Source organism: Paroedura picta, chromosome 4 (assembly GCF_049243985.1).
Source record: "Paroedura picta isolate Pp20150507F chromosome 4, Ppicta_v3.0, whole genome shotgun sequence".
NCBI lineage: Eukaryota > Metazoa > Chordata > Lepidosauria > Squamata > Gekkonidae > Paroedura > Paroedura picta.
Genome location: NC_135372.1, coordinates 127,881,080 through 127,903,396, shown reverse-complemented (window position 1 = coordinate 127,903,396; position 22,317 = coordinate 127,881,080). Strand labels below are relative to the sequence as shown.

Sequence of the window (22,317 nt, the reverse complement as noted above, 5' to 3'; positions counted from 1 at the left end):
ACTCAATGCAAGACTAATGGCATAATGCAGAGAGCAAGGTAAGAAGACCAGGTCCTATTCTGCACACATTGGATCATGCACTTTCAGCGCACTTTAGAAACAGATTGTCTGTTTCTGCACAGGAAAAATCCAGCTGCAAAAGGACTGTAAAGTGCATTAGCCAACCAACGTCTGCAGAATAAGCCCTAGTGAGGAAATGCTTTTTGAAAATAAGGAAGTTGTAACTTGGGACTGCATATAGAAGGGACTGCATGTAGGAGGGCTCCCCAATTCACAGGGGCCAGAACAGAAAAGGCCCTGTTTCTCACGGAGGCCTAATTGCACACCACAAAAATGCTGCTTGCAGCCGGTAGACTTTATTTGTAAACCTTGAATATTTGTAGACATTGTTTTGCAGAAAGGAAGTGCAATTTGTCGCCATAGCTAGACATCTTCTTATTGTCATTTCTCCCGTTCTACACTGCAGGGCTCTAAAGCAGGATTTCATTCTCCGTTAGAATCCCTTTAATTCTGCTGTAGAATCTCTTGTCTGTAGAAAAGCAGAAAACTGCAAATTTGTTAGAGCACTACTATTTGGATGTCACAACAAATTGTAATTAGATTGCAGGATTGCTCAACTAGGAAGCTATTCATTTGGGATCCATGTGTAAGAGTCTAGGGGAGTGAATAATGGGTAAAGGTAAAGGTATCCCCTGTGCAAGCACCGAGTCATGTCTGACCCTTGGGGTGACGCCCTCTGGCGTTTTCATGGCAGACTCAATATGGGGTGGTTTGCAAGTGCCTTCCCCAGTCATTACCATTTACCCCCCAGCAAGCAAGCTGGGTACTCATTTTACCCACCTCGGAAGGATAGAAGGCTGAGTCAACCTTGAGCCGGCTGCTGGGACTGAACTCCCAGCCTCATGGGCAAAGCTTTCAGACGGCTGCCTTGCCACTCTGCACCACAAGAGGCTCTAGGGGAGTGAATAAGGAGCCCCCAAATAAACCAGATTAGCTCTTATTACCAATGAATTGGAATTTTTGTCCGATATCTGAATGCCATTCGTGTTTGTTGTCTATCTAAATGTAAAGGAAGTTAGAAATTTGGCTTACTTACTTATTTATAGGCTGGGATCCCAGCATCTGATTTGCACCAGACAGCTTCTGTGGCTGAGCTCATGTCCTTTCCTGCCAGCACTTCTGTTCATAGAAAATCTAGGCTTTGCACAAACAGATGTGCCAGCAGCAGGAGAAGCAAGCTCCGTGGCAGAAGAGATCTGGCATGGGTGGAACTTGTTCATCAGATCCAACCCTTTATTTGCTGCTGATCTTGCTCTGCTTATTGTGCTATTCACTATTTTTATATATATATACGTTTTCTCTCTTAGCACCAGTACTTACAACGATGGCACATTTCATTCCCTGAGCTATGATACTAAAGCAGAAAACGAAGAGTTAACCACAGGCAGCGATGACCTAGACACACTTCTAGATGTTCATCTGCAGTTCTGCAAAGCTCTTCTGCAGGTGGGTAAAAGCACCTTTCAATGAGTTTTCTTCTCATAGAATGAGGCCTGGCAGCCCCGTTGGTGCTAGATATACAGAGGGCACCTTGCAGTGTCGTTTTAGAGCCCTGGAAGAAATAGGTGCATGCTCTGCACTTCGATTACTGGAAACAGTAGAACAGCTCTAAGAAGCCCTTGAGTCTGCCCACCTTCCTTTTCACATACCAGTTATTCTTTTATTACTATATGATATATTATTATTATATATTAAGTTAAGATTCTGTTTTCTTTTTTTAAAGAGCCAGATTTCGTTCTGTGCTGAGCTACATTTGGCTCTATAGCCGTATACTTTCAGCCCCTGATTTAGGGCTGTTGCCTATGCTTACAAGATTCTCCCTCTCCACTCCCAGCTTAGCATTCACACATGCAGCCTGGTCCAGAAAGGGCATCTGTGAATCGTGGGATCCGAACTGTTCTGTGTGCCTGATGTATCTTGAGGGGAAAGTATCAGGCTTTTCTTGTTAGGTTTCTGTGCCTGACAGCAGGAATCCAGAGAGAGGGAAAGCCATGGCTTAGATCTGTAGGGCCTCCTTTTTGGCCATGACTTCTGGCAACCCCAGCAAAGGCTTTCAAGGCAAGTGAGAGGTGGTTTGCAATTACCTTCCTCTGCAGAGTCTTCCTTGGTGGTCTCCCCTCCAAGACACCAGGGCTGTCCTTGCTTAGCTGCTGAGATGTGATGTGACCGGGCTCTACTCTGCCAGCTTCCCTCCAGCTTGGTAAAGTGGTTAAGAGTGGCAGCTCCTAATCTGGCCAGCCGGGTTTGATTCCCTGCTCCTCCACACAGAGCCAGCTTGGTGACCTTGGGCTAGTCACAGTCCTGATAGTACTGTTCTCACAGAGCAGTCTCTCTTTGAGCTTTCTCAGCCTCACCTACCTCACAGGTTGCCTGTTGTGGGGAGAGGAAGGGAAGGCGACTGTAAGGTGCTTTGAGAGTTCTTCTGGCAGAGAAAAGCAGGGTATAAAAACCAACTCTCCTCCTCCTCCTTCTCCTCCTCCTCCTCCTCCTCCAGGCATCCTCCCGAAGTCATTTTAGCACTGCTTCAGATATTATGAGGCTACTCCATGTATTTATTATTTGTTGGGAGCTCCGGATATTTGTGGTTCACTGATAAGTATATTTGTCTGGTGTACCAGTTAGGATCAGATTGGTTGTACCCACACCTACTGGTGTGGAGGAGAGCCCCAACTGAATGTCCGGACGTTTGCAGGTGTTCCAGGTCCCCTGTAGGTTGCTGCTACGTGTGCGCCTTTTCCCGATACCGCTTGTCCTGGGATTGTAACATATGGATCGGCCTCTAGCGTGCTGTGCAAGAACAGCCGCATTCTATTGTCTGTTTGCATTTTTCCGCGTCTGTAATTTTGGCAGTGAGTTATCAGCATGTAGCGATTTCAAAAGGAAGGAAGTAGTTTTATTCCTAACCAGGGGTCACTCAATGCAATTAGCTCACAGCTGTCGGGGCGCCGCTGACAATATGCGTTCCGTCAGGGAGACAGGAGGCAGGTGTTCTCCCCGCTGGCCCTATGGGAACCTCTGGATCGTGTCCAGCAAAGCTTGGCAAGTCCTGAGACACTAAGCAGGAGTATCGTTTCTATTCCCTTGCCCTCCAGAAACTCGTTGCACCAAACTTAGCTCCGATTGTCCAGAGGAGCCTTTTGGAAGAGGTGTCACGACAGAAACGTGTGCTGGAAATCATCTCCGCTCTGGCTGCTCCCGTCCCACGGAACTTGACCTCGGTGGAAGAGAGTAAGTCATGTGCCGCGTGAAACCGGAGGTGGGAGGAACTAGGGATGTCAGCCGCCGGGTGGAAACACTGCAAGAAATTTGCAACATGGTAAATTGGAGATTAGGAAGCCAGGCAAAAGATCTCAAAAAGAAAATTGGTCTCAATTAAGTGCTTCAAGTGGATATCTTTTGCCATGCACAGGATCGCTTCCTAAGCTCCGGGTGGGGCTTGGGCAGCTCCTGGAACTGCAGCCCATTTCCAGTCTATGGAGATCAGTTCTCCTGGAGAAAATGGCTCTTTTGGAGCATGGGTTGTATGGTGTCATACCCAGCTGAATCATAGTATCATAGAAGGGATGGAAGGGACCTCCTGGGTCATCTAGTCCAACCCCCTGCACTATGCAGGACACTCACATCCCAATTGCTCATCCACTGTAACTTGCCATCCCCTTGAACCTTCACAGAATCAGCCTCTTTGTCAGATGGCTATCCAGCCGCTGTTTAAAAATTTCCAAAGATGGTGAATCCACCACCTCCCGAGGAAGCCTATTCCACTGAGAAACTGCTCTAACTATAAGGATCTCTGTCCTCCTGAAACTCCACCCTCCCAGTCTTCACCCCTGAATTTCAGGCATTCCCCACCCCATAAGGGGCAACCTTATGCAGGATTATCTCTGGCCATTCCCCATAATCCATCAATCCATTCCCCAAAAACTCATCAATCCATGTAGAAAATGATCCGTTCATCCAAATCATAATCTAGTTATCTGTCTGGAGGCAGCATACTTGTCAACTTGGTCAGAGGCATCCTGGGGCCAGCTGTAGCTGGAAGAGTCTTGCCTGCCAAGAAGGCAGAAGCACATGAAGGCAGGAAAGCCACCCAAAGAGGGCAAGGACAGCTGGGCTTGCTAGAAGCTGCTGAGCCAAAGAAGCAGTCCAGCAATCTGCCCAGGCCTCAGCCAGGCTTGAAGGATCCCAGAGTGGTGGTGTTAGTAAAGGAGGCAGGGTGAGACCCATCCCTACATAGTGGGGGGGGCATAGACAGGGAGGCCAGACCCAGTGGAGAGTACCTCATGGGATGGGAAAGGTAAGAGCAGGCTGGAAGCAAGCTCCTTTAGAGGAGGCCAGCTTATTTCTTTTGGCATCTTACAGCAGAGGATAATCCATTTAACTGGTGAAGAAATCCTCCATTGCCTAAGCCTGCCTCCCATCAATGACCCCTTCAGATAGCCTCCTACCTCTTCCTTGGGTGCAAAACAGAAAGGAAACAGTGGACAATCGATCTGTTGTTTTCTGACGTAAAATTCTGTCTCATTGAAGTCATTTGAGACTCATGACTCGTAAGTAGGCCTTTGGATCAAACTCTTTCAGGATATGAAGGTAAAGGTATCCCCTGTGCAAGCACCGAGTCATGTCTGACCCTTGGGGTGACGCCCTCTAGCGTTTTCATGGCGGATTCAATACAGGCAGTGCCTTCCTCAGTCATTACCGTTTACCCCCCAGCAAGCTGGGTACTCATTTTTCCGAGTTCGGAAGGATGGAAGGCTGAGTCAACCTTGAACCGGCTGCTGGGATCGAACTCCCAGCCTCACGGGCAGACAGCTTCAGACAGCATTTCTTCCGCTTACCACTCTGCACCACAACAGGATATAGGAACATGCAAATGGCATAATTGGGCAGCCACCAAAACATTCCCCCCTCTGTGCATATGTGTGTTTGCAGAGCCACAGAACTGCATTGGCTCCATCTCAGCCATCCCATCTGGTATTTCACTTTCCACTGAAGAGGACCTTTGCTGACTTATAAAAAAAAATCTATCTTCCACAGTTATCCGGAAAGCTAAAAAACAGAAGCATTGTCTGAAGATCTGGAGTGAGTGTACTGAGCGGGGAAGCATCTTGCTCTGTCCGGTGGAGAGATTTTGGAACCCACTGAAATACATCTTGATGTTTAGAACAAAGGAGAAGTATCCGGGACACCTAGAAAAAGGTACTTGGCTGCTCCAGCACAAAAGACATTGGACGGTATTATTGCACTGGACTGAGATTGTCCCCTGTTTATTTTTAAAATGGACGTGGGGCTTGCTGTAGACATAACAGAATTGCTCAGAAAACAAGTTCAGACTAGCAGGAATTTCCTGTCGTTTGGCAGTGGCTTTAGACCTGGCCAGATCCAAAGGTGTGCGGAATACTTAAACTATCCACTGACAAGGGACCAGTTGGTGCTTATTTTCTTTATGCAATGATAGTACTAATCCAGTGTTACGGTCACAGAAACCTCCCAGATGTGTATATTGGGAGTGCATGCAACCCAAGGAACTCCTGAAAAGTGCACAAATTAGGAATCACACTTATTTTCCATGTACATGTGAACAGCTCTAGTATATGTGAACTGTCCGCTGAGTTTTCTGTGTTCATACTGACATGTATCAAGCATTTTCATATATCTTTAGCCCTAATAATGTCTGGTTTGTGTACAGATGACGCACTGGGTAAAACTGGCCTCAATTGGCCCTCAGGGGCATATAGATCCAATAGTGAGACAGCACTCCCCCACTAAGAGCCAATTGTGAGGCTTTCCTGCCCGCCCCTCCCCCTCCTTCCTACCATTTCTGGACAGTGAGCAGGGAGGGAGAAAAGCTGGCCACCCTGCAAGTGAGATGCCCATGATAAGTATCGCTACTTATAGAATCATAGAATTATAGAGTTGGAAGGGACATCATGGGCCATCTAGTCCAACCCCTGCACTATGCAGGACATTCACATCCCAATCGCTCATCTACTGTAACCTGCCACCCCCTTGAGCCTTCACAGAATCAGCCTCTCCGTCAGATGGCTCTCCAGCCTCTGGTTAAAAATTTCCAAAGATGGAGAACCCACCACCTCCCGAGGAAGCCTGTTCCACTGAGGAACCGCTCTGACTGTAAGGAACTTCTTCCGGATGTTGAGACGAAATTTCTTTTGAATTAATGTCATCCCATTTGCTCTGGATTGTCCCTCTGGGGCACTCCAGAAAGTGTGGGGGAGGGAGGCTGGGATCCCTTGGGGGCACCGCAGATGCAGCGTTGGTTCCTGTGCAAAGAGCCGACTTGTTTGGGTTGTCACTGTAGGTTCTGGCAAATAATGCATTTGAATATAGGAAACATCTCTTGTTTGTGTGAACCAATCAAGTCGTAAGCATTCTCTAAATGCAATCTTTGCTTTTAAAAAGCTCATTTTTAAAATAACTCTTCCATTAAACTTAGACTTCTCTGCATTCTCCTTCAGTGTTGCAGACTTTCCTGGAGCAGATAGTTGGCGGGAGCCTGTTATTTCCTCCAGAAAATCTCCCACCTGAATCCGTGACGTTATTCCAGTTTTACAGCTACCTGGAGAAACACAATGTGAGGGATTTGGAAAAATATTTGGCCAGATTCGCTAAAGAAGGTAAGTGGGTGGGGCTAGATTTATGATTTGGTTGGGGATGCTGGGGCAAATACAAGTTGGGTTGACAGACACCTTCTTCTTTGTGTTGAAACGTTGGGTGGCTGGATGGGTGTCATTACCTGCCTCTAGGATGGCAGCTCTGGACTTCCTTGGTGGTCTCCCAAGTACTAACCAGGACCAACCCTGCTTAGCTTCTGTGATATGATAAGAGTGGGTTCACCTGGACTATTTTGGTCAGGGTGTTCACAAAACAGCTGTTTCTTTTCTTTTCTTTTTTTTTGGGCATTATATCTGAACTGGTCCATCTGACTCCATCTAAGGTAGCTTCAAAGGTTCAGAAGTGCCTGTAGTTCTAACTTCTTAAAAAGCACCATTCAGGGTCACAGTCCTGTTAGAGCTGCTCTTCCAGAGCTCTCTCAACCTCACCTACCTCACAAGGTATCTGTTATGGGGAAAGCAAGGGAAGGCGATTGTAAGCTGCCCTGAGACTCCTTCAGGTGGTGAAAAGCGGGGATTAAAAACCCATTCTTCTTCCTCTTTCTACTTGTAAGTTCCCCTGCTGGCCAACTGGGGGTCTGGGCCTGGCCGTGGTAGACTCCCACCTCCACTGGGGGTTTGGCCACCAGAAGCCCAGGTGAGGGAAGACGGGAACGGAATTCCCTTTCCAAACGTTTGTGGCTCTTCCTCTTCCAGTGCTGTTAATTGAGGACTTGAAGCATCCTGGGAGGATGAAGAAAATAAAGAAGCTGAGAGGGAAGCGACTGAGGCAGCTGGTGCCCCTGCCACAGACCTTGTGGCTCCTGGCTCTCCTGCAGCTGGATGAAAACCACCGCGTCAGCAAAGCAGCCGCCTCCTGCCTCTGGCGTGCAGCAGCCAATAGGAATTTCAGGGAAAAGGTACCCATCAGCCCCTTCTGCTGGCAAGGTCTTTATAGTCAACTCCAAAATACCATATGGGAAACTAAGGCAAAAGCCAGTGTGGTGCAGTGGTTAGAGTGCCAGACTAGCGTGTAGGGAACAAAAGGTGGGGGGGAAATCTGGAAACAGAACCACAAAAACCCAACTGGAAACAGTCAGGACTTTAAAAAGTTGAGTGTCTGTATAACATCAGTTAATTACAAAATAATATGGCTTTAATTGTGCATAACTTTAAAACTTTAACAATTGAAAGCATACATACACAGCCCCCAGGTCGGAGAGCTATAGGCTCTGAGCTGTGCACGCATGCTTTTAATGTTTAAAGCTTTAAAGTTGTGCACAATAAAAGCCATATAATTTGGGCACAGGCCGGTTAATTTTGTCATTAACTGATGTTATACAGACACTCAACCTTTTAAAGTCCTGAGTGGTTCCAGTTGGGTTTTTGTGGTTCTAGCACAAGCCCCAATTTGCCATGGAAGCTGACTGGGACGTCACTCTTACTCAGCCACACCCAGCCACACCTGTTTGAACCAGGGGTAGTCAACCTGTGGTCCTCCAGATGTTCATGGACTACAATTCCCAAGAGCCCCTGCCAGCATTTGCTGGCAGGGGCTCATGGGAATTGTAGTCCACGAACATCTGGAGGACCACAGGTTGGCTACCCCTGGTTTGGAGGATCAAATTGAGGGAATAGGAGACAATGAGTGGAGGAAGAATGGGATAAACAAAAATAAAGGCAGAATTTCACTTGCAAATCAGTACCTAGTGCAACAGTGCACACCAGGTGTCCCAAACCAGAGATGAGTGTCTTGCAGTGGAGGACAGCATTCATGTCATTTAATCATGTAAAGCGCTACCATTGCCTTCCTGGCAGTAATTCCTGCTTAATTCACCCAAGTAGGATCCAGAGTAGACTAGCTTTGAGATGGGGTGGGGTGGGGGGAGCTTTGGCCAAGCCAAGAATTAGAGCTTCTCCAAGAATGTCTGCTTCTTGGACAAGATAGAGGGAAAATGGATGGAGAGAACTTTTTCTCCTTGTTCCCACTTACTAGAACCTGAGGGCATCCTGTGGAAGCAAATGGACAGTAGATACAAGACACACAAGAGGAAATGCTTCATTACCCAACAAGTGATCAAAATGCAGAATTCTGTGGAGGATAGATCTGTCAACCATCACTAGCAATAGTGACTAAAGGGAACCTTCATGTTCAGAGGCAATAAACCTCTGAATATCAGCGATGGGAAACAACATCAGAGGAAGGCCTCAACCTCTTTAACCAGTTGCTGGCCCTCCAGTTGGTTGGCCACTGTGTCAGAGACAGGAAGCTGGATTAGATGGACTAGTTGGATCTAGCAGGGCTCTTATGGGGCCTGGGTGGTGAGGGCCAGAAGAGACAGAATCAAATGAGAAACTGGGAGGTAGGGAATTAAGGCTGGGTAAAATGAATGGAGCCTAGCAAAAATCCCCCCCCCCCCGGTGACATTTTGGACATCAATATGATATACTGAGTTTCTTAGAGCAAAGACAGAATAAAAACACATAGATAGAGGCTGGTTGCTTGATAAAATCCTGGATCCAAGAAATAGCAGCTAGTTCGCTAAGGAGCCACTGGACTTGATTCTAGCTGTTCTTTCTAGCTTGGGCAGCTGAAAATATATTTACTTGGATACATTGCTCCCCTAGGAGCAGCTAAGTTCTCCCAGCCTCCCTTTTATCCTCACAGCCACCGCCCTGTGAGGTAGCCTAAACATTTGTGCCTGGTCTCAGGTCACAGAACAAGTTCCCAGGGCAGAGGGGGGAGTCAAACGTGGGTCTTCCGGATTCTAGTTTGACAATCTGACCGTCCAGCACTTGTGCTCATCACCCCTTCCCACCGTCCTCATTCTATCTTGCTTTGGCCCTTCCTTCCATCTGCCTGAAGCACAGTCTCATTGGTGCCGGAAGGCTAGGGCTAGGGGGGAACTGGACCTGGTTGTGACCTTTGGGACAGTGGGATCTAGCCTCGACACTGGGGCTTTTTTGAGAAACGGTTAACCATGAACTGGGTGTCTCATTGTGTTTTCCAGGCACTCCTTTTTTACACGGAAGCCTTAAATAATGACGACACCAAGTTGCAGCAAGCTGCTTGCCTGGCCCTCAAAAACCTCAGAGTAAGTGTTTGCAAGTCCTTTCGGGGAAGTGATGTCACTTGGTCGGTTGTGTTTCACACATGGCCAGCAGAGGGTGCAGTCATCACGGAAACAGGATCTTTGAAATGTCGGGAAGGTATAAAAATGAATGAATAAGTAAAGCCCCGTAGGCAAAGGGGATACATATACCCCACTCTTCTCCCCTGTGAATTGCTCTCTTATGGACATAGAAATCCCTGGTTTTGCTTTTGTTCTTATGGAGTAAGCTGAGGGGAATGGAAAGCAGTTGGCTGCTCATGGGAAGGGGAGGGATACCCTGAAGTGGGGCAGCTGCCAGGGCCCAGGGTTTTGGGTGGGACCCACTGGTGTTAGTCTACTCCACCCTCTCTGTTGCTAGAGACCAGTGCTTCCAGCCGCAGATGCTGCCCTTGCTGCTGGGGAAAGGGGTCCAGGTGGTCAGGCTCCTGTGAGCCTGGCTGGTGGGAGGACTTGCAAGTGGGCAGGAGAAGGCCATGCAGCCAGGTGAGGGGCATGCAGGTGGGTGGGCAAGAGGGAAGGAAGGCACAAGCAAGAGGCCCGATGGTGGCCCTAGAAACTCTCTGCCCCAAGCCCAACAGAACCTGGAGCTGGCCCTGGGCGAGAGGGCATCGGAACATCAAATCGGCAAGCAGATCTCATTCGTTGGTTGGTTGGTTCATTCATTGGATACTTATATGCCGCTGTTCCCGGACCTACCATTGTGCAGCAGCTAACAACACTGAAAACATAATAAAAATACAAAACCATCACAAACCTGAACCCCCTGATCCCTACCCCAGTTTTCCGAGTCCCATTCCTTGTTGCTTGAAGAGATCAGTGGCAACTGTCCCAGCAAGCTGCAGAAGCTCGTGGCATCACTATGCCTGCCAGTCGGAATCCACACACCCCTGCCATCCCCGTGCCGTGTGGCGTGTTCTGCCATGGTTGGAAAAGGGCACAGTAGCCTGTGCTGCTTTCATGGCCCCCTAGGGGTCTGTTGTAGTCCACTTAGAGAGGTCAAATTGCTCATCTGTCAGCAACGGCCAGCGTGGTATAATAGTCAGAATATCCAGCTGGGATTAGGGAGACTCAGGTTTGAATGCTTGCTCTGTCATCCAAGCTTGTTGGACAGCCTCAGCCTCGCCTACCTCACAGGGTTGTTGTGAAGATAAGATGGAGAAGCAGAGAATGATGTTGTGAGCCACTTGGGAGGAAAATGGACTGTAGACAAAGTAAATAACTAAGTGTCCTGGGACCAGGGGCCCGACATCACACATAGATGGGAACTGTTGTGCTTTTAGCCACATGGAAGCCATTGCTACTCTCTGCTGTGCTTATGCAGCGGTCTGCTGGGAGGGACTGATAGCTACCAATCAGCCCTAATGCTGTCTGGCTAACTCATTCCTGGCTATAGGTGTGATTTTATTTTTCCTTTTTGGTTGCGAAGTGTTCAATTCCTCTTTGGGAACTTGTCTCCCCCACCAAACAGAGAGCTTGATGAAACAGGAAGGAACATTTCTAGCCTCTTACATGGGACCATGGAGCTTTCTGGGCTTAGAACCGTAAATGCTCCAGCGGGAGCTCCATTGGCAGAAAGAGCAGCGTCACTGGAGCATGCTTGTTAGAGGGGGCTTACGTGGATGATCCTAGTGGATTAGGCCTCTGCAATCGCCTGTAACCCTCTTTAATCCTCTGTAAAATCCTCTCTCCAGCTGGGAATCCAGCTTTGGTTTGCGTTGATTCCTTTAATAATGTATTGCGGTGGCAGGCAATCTGGGCACAGAGCGGGGGGTCACTGGGGGAATGGGTAGAGGTAGCTGTCAATCTCCTTCACTGGGCAGGGGGTTGGACTAGAGGACCCTTGGGATACCTTCCAGCCCTTTGTTTCTGTGGTGGCTCGTCTCCTTGGCAAGCGTTTTATTGTGCATTTCAGTAGATGCATTGTGCCAGGGTCTCTTGGTCCGGTTTTGCTTCCAGGAGCAAGTCCTGGGCTGATTGTAAACTTTGTTTGTTCTGTTGTGGATCCTGCTGAATTCAGATCTGAATTTGAGGCTTCCTCATTCCCCCCGAATTGAAACAGAAAGTGTTTTGCACTTGATTGGGGAAGCTCAGAGCAGGGAGGGGAGCCCAGCGCAGCAGGAGTCTTTCTTGCTTTTCTTGAATGAGGGGGGGGGGGGAGGATTGGAGACAGTAGAGGAGGGGGGAATAAATCTAAGAGGAAAATCTCTGTTGAGAAGTTAGGGCTTCTGGAGCGCAGTCACTTTAGGACAAGCCTTGCAACTGGGAACCAGGAAGTCTTTGAACTGACGCCCTGGCCAATCAAGGAAGACTGCTTTTCTACAAGACATGGAATTAATGCTGTTTGCCTTTAAGGTGCAGCTGGACTCCTGTTTTATTTTGGATACACAAGAACACTGATAGGGATGTTGGGGGGACGAGGGCGTTTGCAGTGATTGAACGGTGGTTTCTGTTCTGCTCCCCTCCCCTTTCTCTTCTGTAAAACAGGGCGTCGAGAGCATAGAACAAATTGCCAGCCTGTGTCTATCCGAGACGGAGGAAGTACGGAACACTGCCAGAGAAACGACTCTCTCGTTTGGTAAATGTCTGAATGATTCTCAGCTCATTCTGGGTGTAGTGAAATAGTATGTATGCCATATATGTACTGCTCCCAGTGTGTACTGCAGATTCTGCATTGGTTGCTGTCCTATGATGTCAGCAGTCTAAACTGTTCTGCCAGGAAGGTGCATAGTTTCTTCCTTTGGATCTCACACCACAAGCAGGAGATCCAAAGTCCAGCTCCGTTTCCGTGTAACATCCAAAGATCTGCTGAGAGCCGATTCCCACATTGCTCAGAATGGGGATGTAGATTTTCAGACACTCTCCTTTTGGACTTTGGCCCAGGATTAAGGAGGCAGGTATTGCTTCTAGCTCGATACATCCTTAATGTGGTGGCAAATTTAAAACTAGCATTCGTTTTTCCTCAGGCGGAAGGATTTCTACCTACGTAGAGATGATTTCTTGCCCCCCCCTCTATGGCAACCTAAAATGCCTCCCATAGCCCTGTCCTCCATGAACAGAATTTCAGCGGGCATTTCAGAAGAAGAGGGAAGCAGAAAAGGTGGAAGTCATCTCATCTGCAGTGTACATTACTCCAGAATTCCATCATCAGTCCAATGCACAAATTAACTCCATGGGTTGGATGCAGACTAAACTGACAATCTCCACCGATTTCCCCCTTCCTTCTGCAGACCCCCCCCAACATAACCCTTCAGCACCTTCTTCTCCTTCCATCCAGGAGCAACATTCCACGGAGATTAGTGGGCTGAAGTGTGTGTGTGTGTGTGTGTGTGTGGGGGGGGGGAATGGAAGTTCCTTTCCACTGATAACAAAATTTGGTCCTGATCCAGCTCCGCGTTCTGCTGCACCCCAGTCCACACCACGCTGTGCAAATAACTGGCGGCCAGACAGAACCAAGATGTCAAAATGACAAACAAGGTTTACTTTCCTCGGATGAGTTTTATCTGCTGTCGGCTTGAGAATCCTCGAGCTTGGAGGGGTCTAATATAATAGGCTGTCCTGTCCTGCTCTTTCCCTCCCCCCGCATAATGAATTGGAGCATTCCTGATAGACAGCTGCTAGCCTCTGCTTGGAGATACCGGATCCCATTGCTGAACTGCTCTCGCCCTAGGGATTTGATCCCAATGTCCTGAAAAAACACCAGTCTGTTATTTAAGCCTATTAGATACACCACTAGTTCTGCCTTCTGGAGTAGGAGAGGACAAATAGCTCAGAACGCAGGAAGAGCCCTGCTGGATTAGACCAGCAGTCATAGAATCATAGAGTTGGAAGGGGCCATGCAGGCCATCTAGTCCAACCCCCTGCTCAACGCAGGATCAGCCCAAAGCATCCTAAAGCATCCATCTAGGTCAGCATCCTGTTTCACACAGTGGCCAACCGGTTCCCCTGGAGGGCCACACAAATAGGGCACTGAGGCCAGTCAGTACACTTACAGAAACAACAGGCTACTGAGGTGTTTCTGTGGACGTGTGGTTTTTACATGGCAAATTGTGATTCTCTGCCTTACATTTCCTGTCTTGTATCTTTCCACATAGGTGAGAAAGGACGGCTGGCTTTTGAGAAAATGGACAAAATCTGCTGTGAGCTGAGGGATACGATTTACCATGATGCTGACATTGAAATCACAGTGTTTTAAGCAGTATTTCCTCACCATTAAGGCAAGCTGCACTTCCTTCTAGAATCAACTGCTCCAATGTGTGGAAGAGATCGCACCAGCTGTTAAGCTGCTCACCACAGCGTTTAATACCAGAAACGGAACAGAGTTTCAGGATTTTACCACTGCCGGCAAGTGTCAAGAAGAAGAAGAAAAAATCTTGACCACATATCTAGACAGTTAAATAGCCACATTTTCCCTTTCTTCAGTTTAACCACAGATGTTACGTTTGCAGAATATCTGGCTTAGTACGATACGCTGCTGTCTGTCCATATGGAGAAACGCGGGATAAAAGTAATTTGGACAATCTGCAGAAGACACACTGAAGTTCCGTAGGTGGTTTTCTTTCCCGGTGGAGAAAAGGATATTTGGGCAGCTTCTGTTGAGACCGAGAGAGGCTTACTTACAGATTCTCTCAGCAGTACCTGATGCTCAGGCAGGAAAATGTATGCAGTGAAAACAAAGGGGAAATCCATGTGAGTGAAAGACTTTTCCTTACTGGCAATCCTATAACCAGCCCTGACTTGGAAGGCCCAGGACAGGCCAGGACAGCCGGGTTGGCCCCGTTTAGTTCTTGGAAGGCAGAGCACCAAGGAAGTCCTGGGTCACCACGCAGAGGCCGTCAATGGCAAGCCACCTCTGGTTGCCTCTTGCCTCCAAAGCCCTACGGGGTCACCATAAATCGTTTGCAACTTGACGGCGTGTGTCACCACCCACTTCCTGCAGCTGCCAATCAATGCCAACCAACCTGCAACCTTCTTCAGGCAAAGAAGAAGAGAGACAATAAGGCATACTCTTCTTCAGTCAATCTCATGGACCAAAAAAGGGCCTACTTCTAAAGGCACAACAGTAAATTAGTCTGAAGTCACTATTTGGTGCTGTTGCTGCATTATGGGAGAAACTCTGTGGGCCCAGAGATACTCTCAGCTGCCCTTGGTGATCTTCCCTGGGGCTGAACGATAAAGTTCCAAGTGTGTGCCCAGGTCCCCTCTACTGGATCACGGCTGTTGACTTACAGTGTATATATTTCATACAGTATTTTGTGCTTTGTACTTTTTCAGTATTTATTGCTGGGGTTGGTTTACATATTGTTTTTTAACATTTTATTAAAGCGTTTGTAACAGAACGAATGTTTCTCTTCAGCTTCGCAAAGGACTCAGAGGTCTGCTGTGTAGGCACTGGTTTATCAGCCATGGAACCTGGATAGTGCTGTGCAAGGGTCCCTCCCCCCCCCCCCCCCCGTTTCTGCTGCTTCCTTCCCATGAAGGGGTCAGTGGCTGGAATGGGAGAGAAAATCGGGGTTATGGAATAACTTTGCAGATTCTGTGAAGGTTCCAGGGGGTGGCAGGTTCCAGTGGACGAGCGATAGGGTTGTGAGTGTCCTGCATACTGTAGGGCGTTGGACTAGATGAGCCAGGAGGCCCCTTCCAACTCTATGATTCTATGTATGTAGAACAAAGTTTGGAGTCTAGTGGCCCTCTTAAGACCAATTAACTTTCATTCAAGGTATAAGAAGCTTTTGTGCTGGCAGGCAAAAGCTTACACCTTGAATAAAATTTTCATGGGTCTTAAAGTTGCCACTGGAGTCAAACTTTGTCCTGGTGCTTCTGACCAACATGGCTACTCGCCTGAATCTAGCTTTACAGGATGCAGATAGTATAAACCAGTGGTACTCACTCTATGACAGGGGTACCATGTGTGGCTCTTTCACATACCATCTCCAGCTCTCTTGATTTCTGTTTCTGAGGGTTTGCTTTGTTCCTCTTGACAGTTCGTTGAAGCATGGAAGTGAATCAGTTATTGGCATTTTAATTGTGGAGTGATGAAACTCTGGTTCATCATTATACACTTATGGTTGGGGTGTGTGTGTGTGTGTGTTTGGTAGGATCTACTGTACAAAGCATGCCGTCTTGTGGCTCTTTTGGGTGATGGTGACAGCATGCGTATTTCTCTAAGCCACTCAATGGCTACCACCGTGGTGAACTCAGACTCTGATCTCTTCATACTCAGTACACACTGGGCCGTTTTGAGGGAGTAATGCATGGGTAGTCAAACTGCGGCCCTCCAGATGTCCATGGACTACAATTCTCATGAGCCCCTGGGGCTCATGGGAATTGTAGTCCATGGACATCTGGAGGGCCGCAGTTTTGACTACCCCTCGAGTAATGTATCTTTCCCGTGTTCACAGCCCACCCCCCATGCACCAAAATAAGCAGAGCATGCAGAATGTTCTACTTGGCCCTTTCGACAGTGTACCGTTTTAGTGCCTGTGAGAATGATGTCACATTGCATTACCGTACTCATGCTGTCAAGGCAGACTAAAGACGTTCTTCAGTAGGGACCCGTGCCCGAGCGAATATACATATGATACATTAAGTGTGTGGCTGCTGCTGCTCCAGAAAGCTACAACGCAATTGCCGATTTGGGAGCCAGGTGTGCATTTTAAGTCCACTACCAGCGCTGCTGGCCCAAGAAGCGCAGCATGAGTGAATGCGCCTTCAGCAAAAACAGAAAGCGAGACCCGTCCAGAGACACATTTCTTTACAAAAAGAATTTTATTGTTGCGGCTAAAATGAGAACTGAAAGTCTGTATGAGAAATTGAAAAACTGTACAGTTTTACTGAAACGGTGAGGTCATCGCAGCACCTTACACAAAAGATAATATACCTGAAAATGTATTATACCAAAACATTTAGCTTGTGTGGGTTTGTTTGTTGTTGTTGTTGTTTTTTTTTTTCAAATTTTATCATTTTTTTTTTTAAAAAAGATTTCTATGGCAATCTGTAAAAAAGAAAGACCTGATGAGTAAATATTTGCTTAAGGCATAATAGCAGAGCAGCTCACTAACTTTCTAACGAGTTTAAACATGGATTCTTTTATTATTTTCGCCGTCGTCCCCCCCGCCCCCCCAAATAGGTTAACCAATACATCCACTTTGAAATGCTACTGTATATACACACCCAAACTACTACATACATATACAGGACACCAAAACAAAATGCTTACAGTTCAGCATTATAAGCCTTATACACACCTCACTAGGACTTACTAGCGCATTCGGCTGGATGTCTTCACTGCAGTCCCTGTCTTCCTTTATTTCAAACAGGTACAAGGCAGACAGCGACCCTAGTTAGCGTTAAGAGGGCACAGGTAGCCAGAGAGGTCTTTTTCATTTTTCCCGACTGGTTGCCAATCAAGTACAATCAAGTCACTGTAAAACTCCGAGACACATTCTGAAATTCGACAGTCCCTCCAACCCCCCCCCCCAAATCCCAAATGAGGAAGAATGCTACTTCATTCATCCCTCACTGCTATTGTCAAGAGCTCTGATTTCTCTCTCTCTCCCTTTAAATCTCTTGAGGTCTGTGGAAACAAAAAGCATACTAAAAAAAAAAATCTCACTTTGCTTCCAGTGACCTTTGCTAAAAAAAAAAAGGGGGGGGGAGAAAGCGCTACTTTTTGGGAACTTCTGAAGCCAGACAGAAGCCCCTCCGTTTTCAGCTGTTTTGCTGCAGAATACTTGTGTGCGTACACTGTGCGTCTGGGTGAGGTGTGAACATGGCTTCGGATACATTCTGGAATGTCTGCACTATGCTTACTTGGCTGAAAATATGCGGTATACAACCGGGTTAATGCGGCATACGTAGAAAACTGAATAGAAAGTCATGCCAAGTAATTAGGCAAGATACAGGGGCCTGGGTTTTTTTTTTTTAAATGTGTTTTTGTTTTTTAAAAAAGAGAAAACACCGACCAGCCTGTCTGGCTGAATGAAGAAGAAACTTCAGCAACACCCTTTGAACCACGGCCATTTAGAAATCATCAGGTCATGCAAGTATACTCTGGGCACACCGGAAAAGTAGAAATAAAAGTTTCTTTCCAGCTTTTCAAGCACACGGGGGTGTGTGGGGGTGGTGGTGGTGGTTTTGTTTGTGTGTGTTTTCTTTTATTTATCATACTTATATACCGCCCTCCCCGGAGGCTTAAATCAGGACACTTCTAAGAAACGCTGCATGCATTTGAATTGAAAAATGGGGTACAAATGCTGCTTCTGAACAACTCCCTACTAAGTGATAGAGACCGACGGGGACAAAGCAATCACAGACTGTCTTGCAAATCACACAGATGAGCCATTATATATTATATCATTTTCTATACTCGGTATTTTTTTTCATGTTTCCAATATTACTCAACAATATCCCTTTCCTTCCAAATTCTAGTCCGACCAACAGTCTTCACAGGTAACTTCTGAAAATCAGATTCCCAGTACTACCTGAGGATTTATTATTGTATTTTCGTGAAGCCCTTGATGTAAGCCTTTAAAAAAAAAGGGAGAAAAATAAAGAATCTTTGTTCTCTCTCTCTCTCTCTCTCTCCTCCCAAAGACCCTTAATTAATACCTAATTGGTTCGAGGACAAAAAAAGAGAGGAAAACAGGGCCCCGGCTTGAATGAGTGCGGAGAACAAATATAAATACGGAGTGAAAAGCATATATTGCAATAATTGGGTTTTTTTTTAAAGAAAGGATGACGTCTAAGTGCTATGTTAAGGAGAGTACAGATTTCCCCCAAAGCGCTGACTAGTCATACATGAGCAGTTGTAAAGATACAACTTTAATTAATTGGTTGCTAACCTTAGAACTACAGACAAAAGAGTCCTCTTTTGATTTCTAGAGTGATTTCTATTTTTTTATTTTTAAATAAAGAGGGCTTGACAGAGGTCAGCCTTACTACCCCTTCATCTATCTGGCAACCCTCCCCCCAAAAGACAAATGAAACATTTCCCGTGATTCTAATTTCTGCTGCCTTTTAGCAGCTATGGCAAATTAACCTTAGTGCCTACACAACAAAATACCCGAAATCGTCATCTCATGGAGCCACCTATAACAGCTAGGACCGCCAATCTCTTCTGAGTTGGAGGGACCACTCTTCCTCCTTCCTTGAAGATAAGTTACAGACATGTAAAGCCTGGCTACTGGACAGTTCCATCCTGAGCCAAGTGAAAACCAATCTTGAAATCCCTTAAGCTCAGCAAAATGCAGCTAGAGCCACTAACCCAGTTGCTTACATTTTGAAAGATCATTGATTCTGCTGGCCCCAGGCCTTAGCCACGTGCAATTTATGGAGAAATACTCCCAACATATCTCTCTGACTCACAAGAATTATTTTTTTCCCTTTTTGAATTAAAAATCCTCCTCTCGTTTTTAGCTTAAACACAAAGCATTCTTCACAGGGTAAAAGCAGCATGAAATTTCATTTTACATTCCGAATTGCTGGGGGAGGCACTGGGAGTGGGGGCATCAAACCCTGTTCTTTTGAAAACAGGTACCAGAAAGTTCTGGGAAATGCTAGTAGACGTGTTCTGGCTACATTCCTCTGACAGATACCCCCGCCTTTCATGAAAACAGAAAGACGATGCTACAAAGCCACAGGTATATCTTGTGTACGACCAAAGGGGTGATGGTTGAGAGGAAGCTCCGTTCTTCGTTTCTGAGGAGGACGTGGGAGAAGGGAACAGAAGTAGCCTTTGACCTGCTGGGGTGTCCTGAGCAACTGCCTGATGCCCATGCATGGAAAGCAACAATTTGCTTCAAAATGGACTAACCAATAGAAAAAAAGAGAGATTTGTTGCTATCTGCACTGCCAAAAAACAAACTGGAGAAACATGCAGGGCACAACCCACAAGAGGGTTCAATGGGGGCTCCTGAGCAGCAGTTGTCAATTTAATTAACAGAGGACGTGCGGAAGTGGTTCTTCACAGATTCAAGCCCCCAGTCTTTAAAAGGCATCAAGGTAAGAACTCTGCCTTTTCCAGAATTTCATACATTCTTGGGTGTTTGTACGGGTAGTGGTGTTTTTGTTTTTTTTTAAACCCTAAGTCATGTATTTGGTTACAAACATGTGGAGAATAGAAGCAAATTTTCACCTGCGTCTAAAAGTTCCTTTTCTGGGAAAAAAAAATTAAAAATTGGTTTTAAAAATACTAAAAAATAAAATAAAAGAACAACAATGTGTTGTAAACTCTTATTATTCCATTAAAAGTAAGGAAAAAAAATAATAAAAAACACAAGACTTATTTGGCATATTCTCTGCTTACTCCTGAATATCTTAAGGCCCTGAGATTAGAATATTAAATTCTTGGGACCACAGGGCTAAAAATTAAACCCTAGTGCATCAATTTTTTTCTCTTTTAAGCCCTAACCAAAGTTCCAGCTTCTCAAAATTAAGATACACTCCCACTGGGACAAGGCTTGGATGCCCTCCTTTAGCTTCCTTTTTACAGAAATGGGTTTAAACGCCAGTTACGTTTACTGGCGTTTCGGGTACCGGCGCTGGTTACGTCCATCAATGAAAACATGCCCTGTAACAGAGGTATGCTCCAGCCGTGAGGACGGTGAACACGCAGATGTTGACCAGGAACGGTTTCCAAGTGGCCACCACGTTTTCCTCTTCCTCCTCTTCTTCCGGCTTCAGCAGGTCTTTGCTGTGTGCTGACGCGTCAACAGTTCTCTTCCTAAGCTCAGAATCTTGACTATTGCTGGGAGACAGGAGTAAATAGATTCCGATTAGAATTTCATCAGTGTGGGAAGAACAGCAACGACATGAGCCTGGGCAGGTATTGATCGTTCCTTTTGAACGGTTTGAGTCCAGTGGCAACTTTTGAGACCAACCAAGTTTAATTCTGGGTAGAAGCTTTTCTGTGCATGCACGCACGCTTCCTTCTGATAACCTTTGCTTATGCTGTGAGTTAGAATACAGAAGTAACGTGTGCCAAAGGCGGCCTCAGCAGTCAAAGGGAAAAGTCTAAAGCAGGGGTAGTCAAACTGCGGCCCTCCAGATGTCCATGGACTACAATTCCCAGGAGCCCCTGCCAGCAAATGCTGGCAGGGGCTCCTGGGAATTGTAGTCCATGGACATCTGGAGGGCCGCAGTTTGACTACCCCTGGTCTAAAGGCTGGGCTCAAAAACAATTACTTGGAAGGAGACCAGCCTTTCTCAACTTCTTTACCACTGAGAAACCCCTGAAACGTTCTTCAGCTTTTGAGAAGCCCCAGAAGTGGTGCAATCATGCACAATACGGTTGGGAAGCAGAGCTGTGGATACACCCACATGCCCCCCTCACCCCCCGTTCCTACCCCTTCCAGGCCCAACTTTGGCCATTTTGGGAGGGGAGGACAGGTCAACATGACCATATACATTCATATCACCTGATTATTATTATTGTTTTTGTTGTTATTATTATCAGATTTATTTCCTGCCACTCCCCGAGAGGCTCATGGTGGGTAACAACCGTCTTCAACCCATTCGAAGACTTTAAAAATCCTAACATGATGGAAAAACAATCTCATCCCCTCCCCCCGCTACCAGAGAATGGAGGGAGGGCAGGGAGAATGGAGAGGAATGAAGTAACTTCCAATCCCAGGGGGGAGGGCGATGGCTCTAGTTCGCTGACCCCAGCCTCAACCGTAGGCCTGGTGGAAGAGCTCCATTTTACAGGCCCCGCGGAAAGCTGGCAAAGGGGACAGAGGGGATAAATGTTTAACATTTTAAATATATATATTAAACATTATTAACTCCTACCCGTTCTTGAAACCCTTCCAGGGCCATCAAGAAACGCTATGGTTTCATGAAACCCTGGTTGAGAAAGCCTGTAATAGACAGTAATTTTATTGTGGTTCAGGAAAAGTCTTTGCAGTGCAGAGGAATACAGATGGTAGGCCAGAAAGAAAGCAGCCATTCCAGGTGTGCGAAGCAGGATATAGCAGAAGGGCAAAAGTGGAAACAAGGAGCAGGAAGCATTGCATTATCTCCAAGATGAACTAAGGGCATCATGTTGCTTAGAATTTTGGTTCCTTATTAACTCTGACAGTTCAACCACTGGAAACTGAGTTATGAGGGTGGTTAAAATCTGGCCTAAACTGAACTTTTCCTTCTCTCCTGGCAGCCCCCATATCCTCACCTTCCCTTGCTTCTTTAGGTGTAACTTTACACATAATTGTGACTGCTTACAGAACTTTGCAAGCACATTTCAAAAGGAAAGTGGCATCAAAGGAACAGCAGCGTTTGCAAGAAATGCAGAAATGCATTGGAAAAAAGGAGCAGCGCTGTTGTTAAGAGCAATTCTATTCATTTCTTTTTTCATCCAGTTTTGAGAAATCTGGAGTCTGGTTTCAAATAATTCCACTTTGATCAAGAAATCAACTCACAGAAGGGGAAGAGGAGGAAGAAAGTTCTATAGCCTTGCAGGATTTCATTATACACATGCTCAGAGGCAGGCAATTTTCTCCCAAACCTTCCTACCCTTCGGCTGTGGTACGGAACATTAAAAA

The 22,317-nt window shown here is 46.5% G+C and overlaps 2 protein-coding genes across 8 annotated transcripts in view; one reads left to right on the top strand and one right to left on the bottom strand.

The window, feature by feature from the left end:
• RIPOR3 (RIPOR family member 3) overlaps positions 1-15,117 on the top strand; it is a 137,078-nt gene extending 121,961 nt beyond the window's left edge. For all 6 annotated transcript variants that reach the window (XM_077335607.1, XM_077335609.1, XM_077335610.1 and 3 more), the window contains 8 exons: positions 1,368-1,506; positions 3,153-3,288; positions 5,095-5,256; positions 6,534-6,692; positions 7,386-7,588; positions 9,680-9,763; positions 12,266-12,356; positions 13,873-15,117. In XM_077335607.1, the coding sequence (XP_077191722.1) occupies positions 1,368-1,506; positions 3,153-3,288; positions 5,095-5,256; positions 6,534-6,692; positions 7,386-7,588; positions 9,680-9,763; positions 12,266-12,356; positions 13,873-13,973 (1,075 nt within the window). In that variant the 3' untranslated portion in view covers positions 13,974-15,117. The remainder of the gene's footprint in view (positions 1-1,367; positions 1,507-3,152; positions 3,289-5,094; positions 5,257-6,533; positions 6,693-7,385; positions 7,589-9,679; positions 9,764-12,265; positions 12,357-13,872) is intronic.
• Positions 15,118-17,971: 2,854 nt separating this feature from the next.
• Positions 17,972-22,317, bottom strand: part of PTPN1 (protein tyrosine phosphatase non-receptor type 1) — a 90,265-nt gene continuing 85,919 nt past the window's right edge. For both annotated transcript variants that reach the window (XM_077335605.1, XM_077335606.1), the window contains one exon: positions 17,972-20,525. In XM_077335605.1, coding sequence (XP_077191720.1) covers positions 20,333-20,525 — 193 coding nt within the window. In that variant the 3' untranslated portion in view covers positions 17,972-20,332. The remainder of the gene's footprint in view (positions 20,526-22,317) is intronic.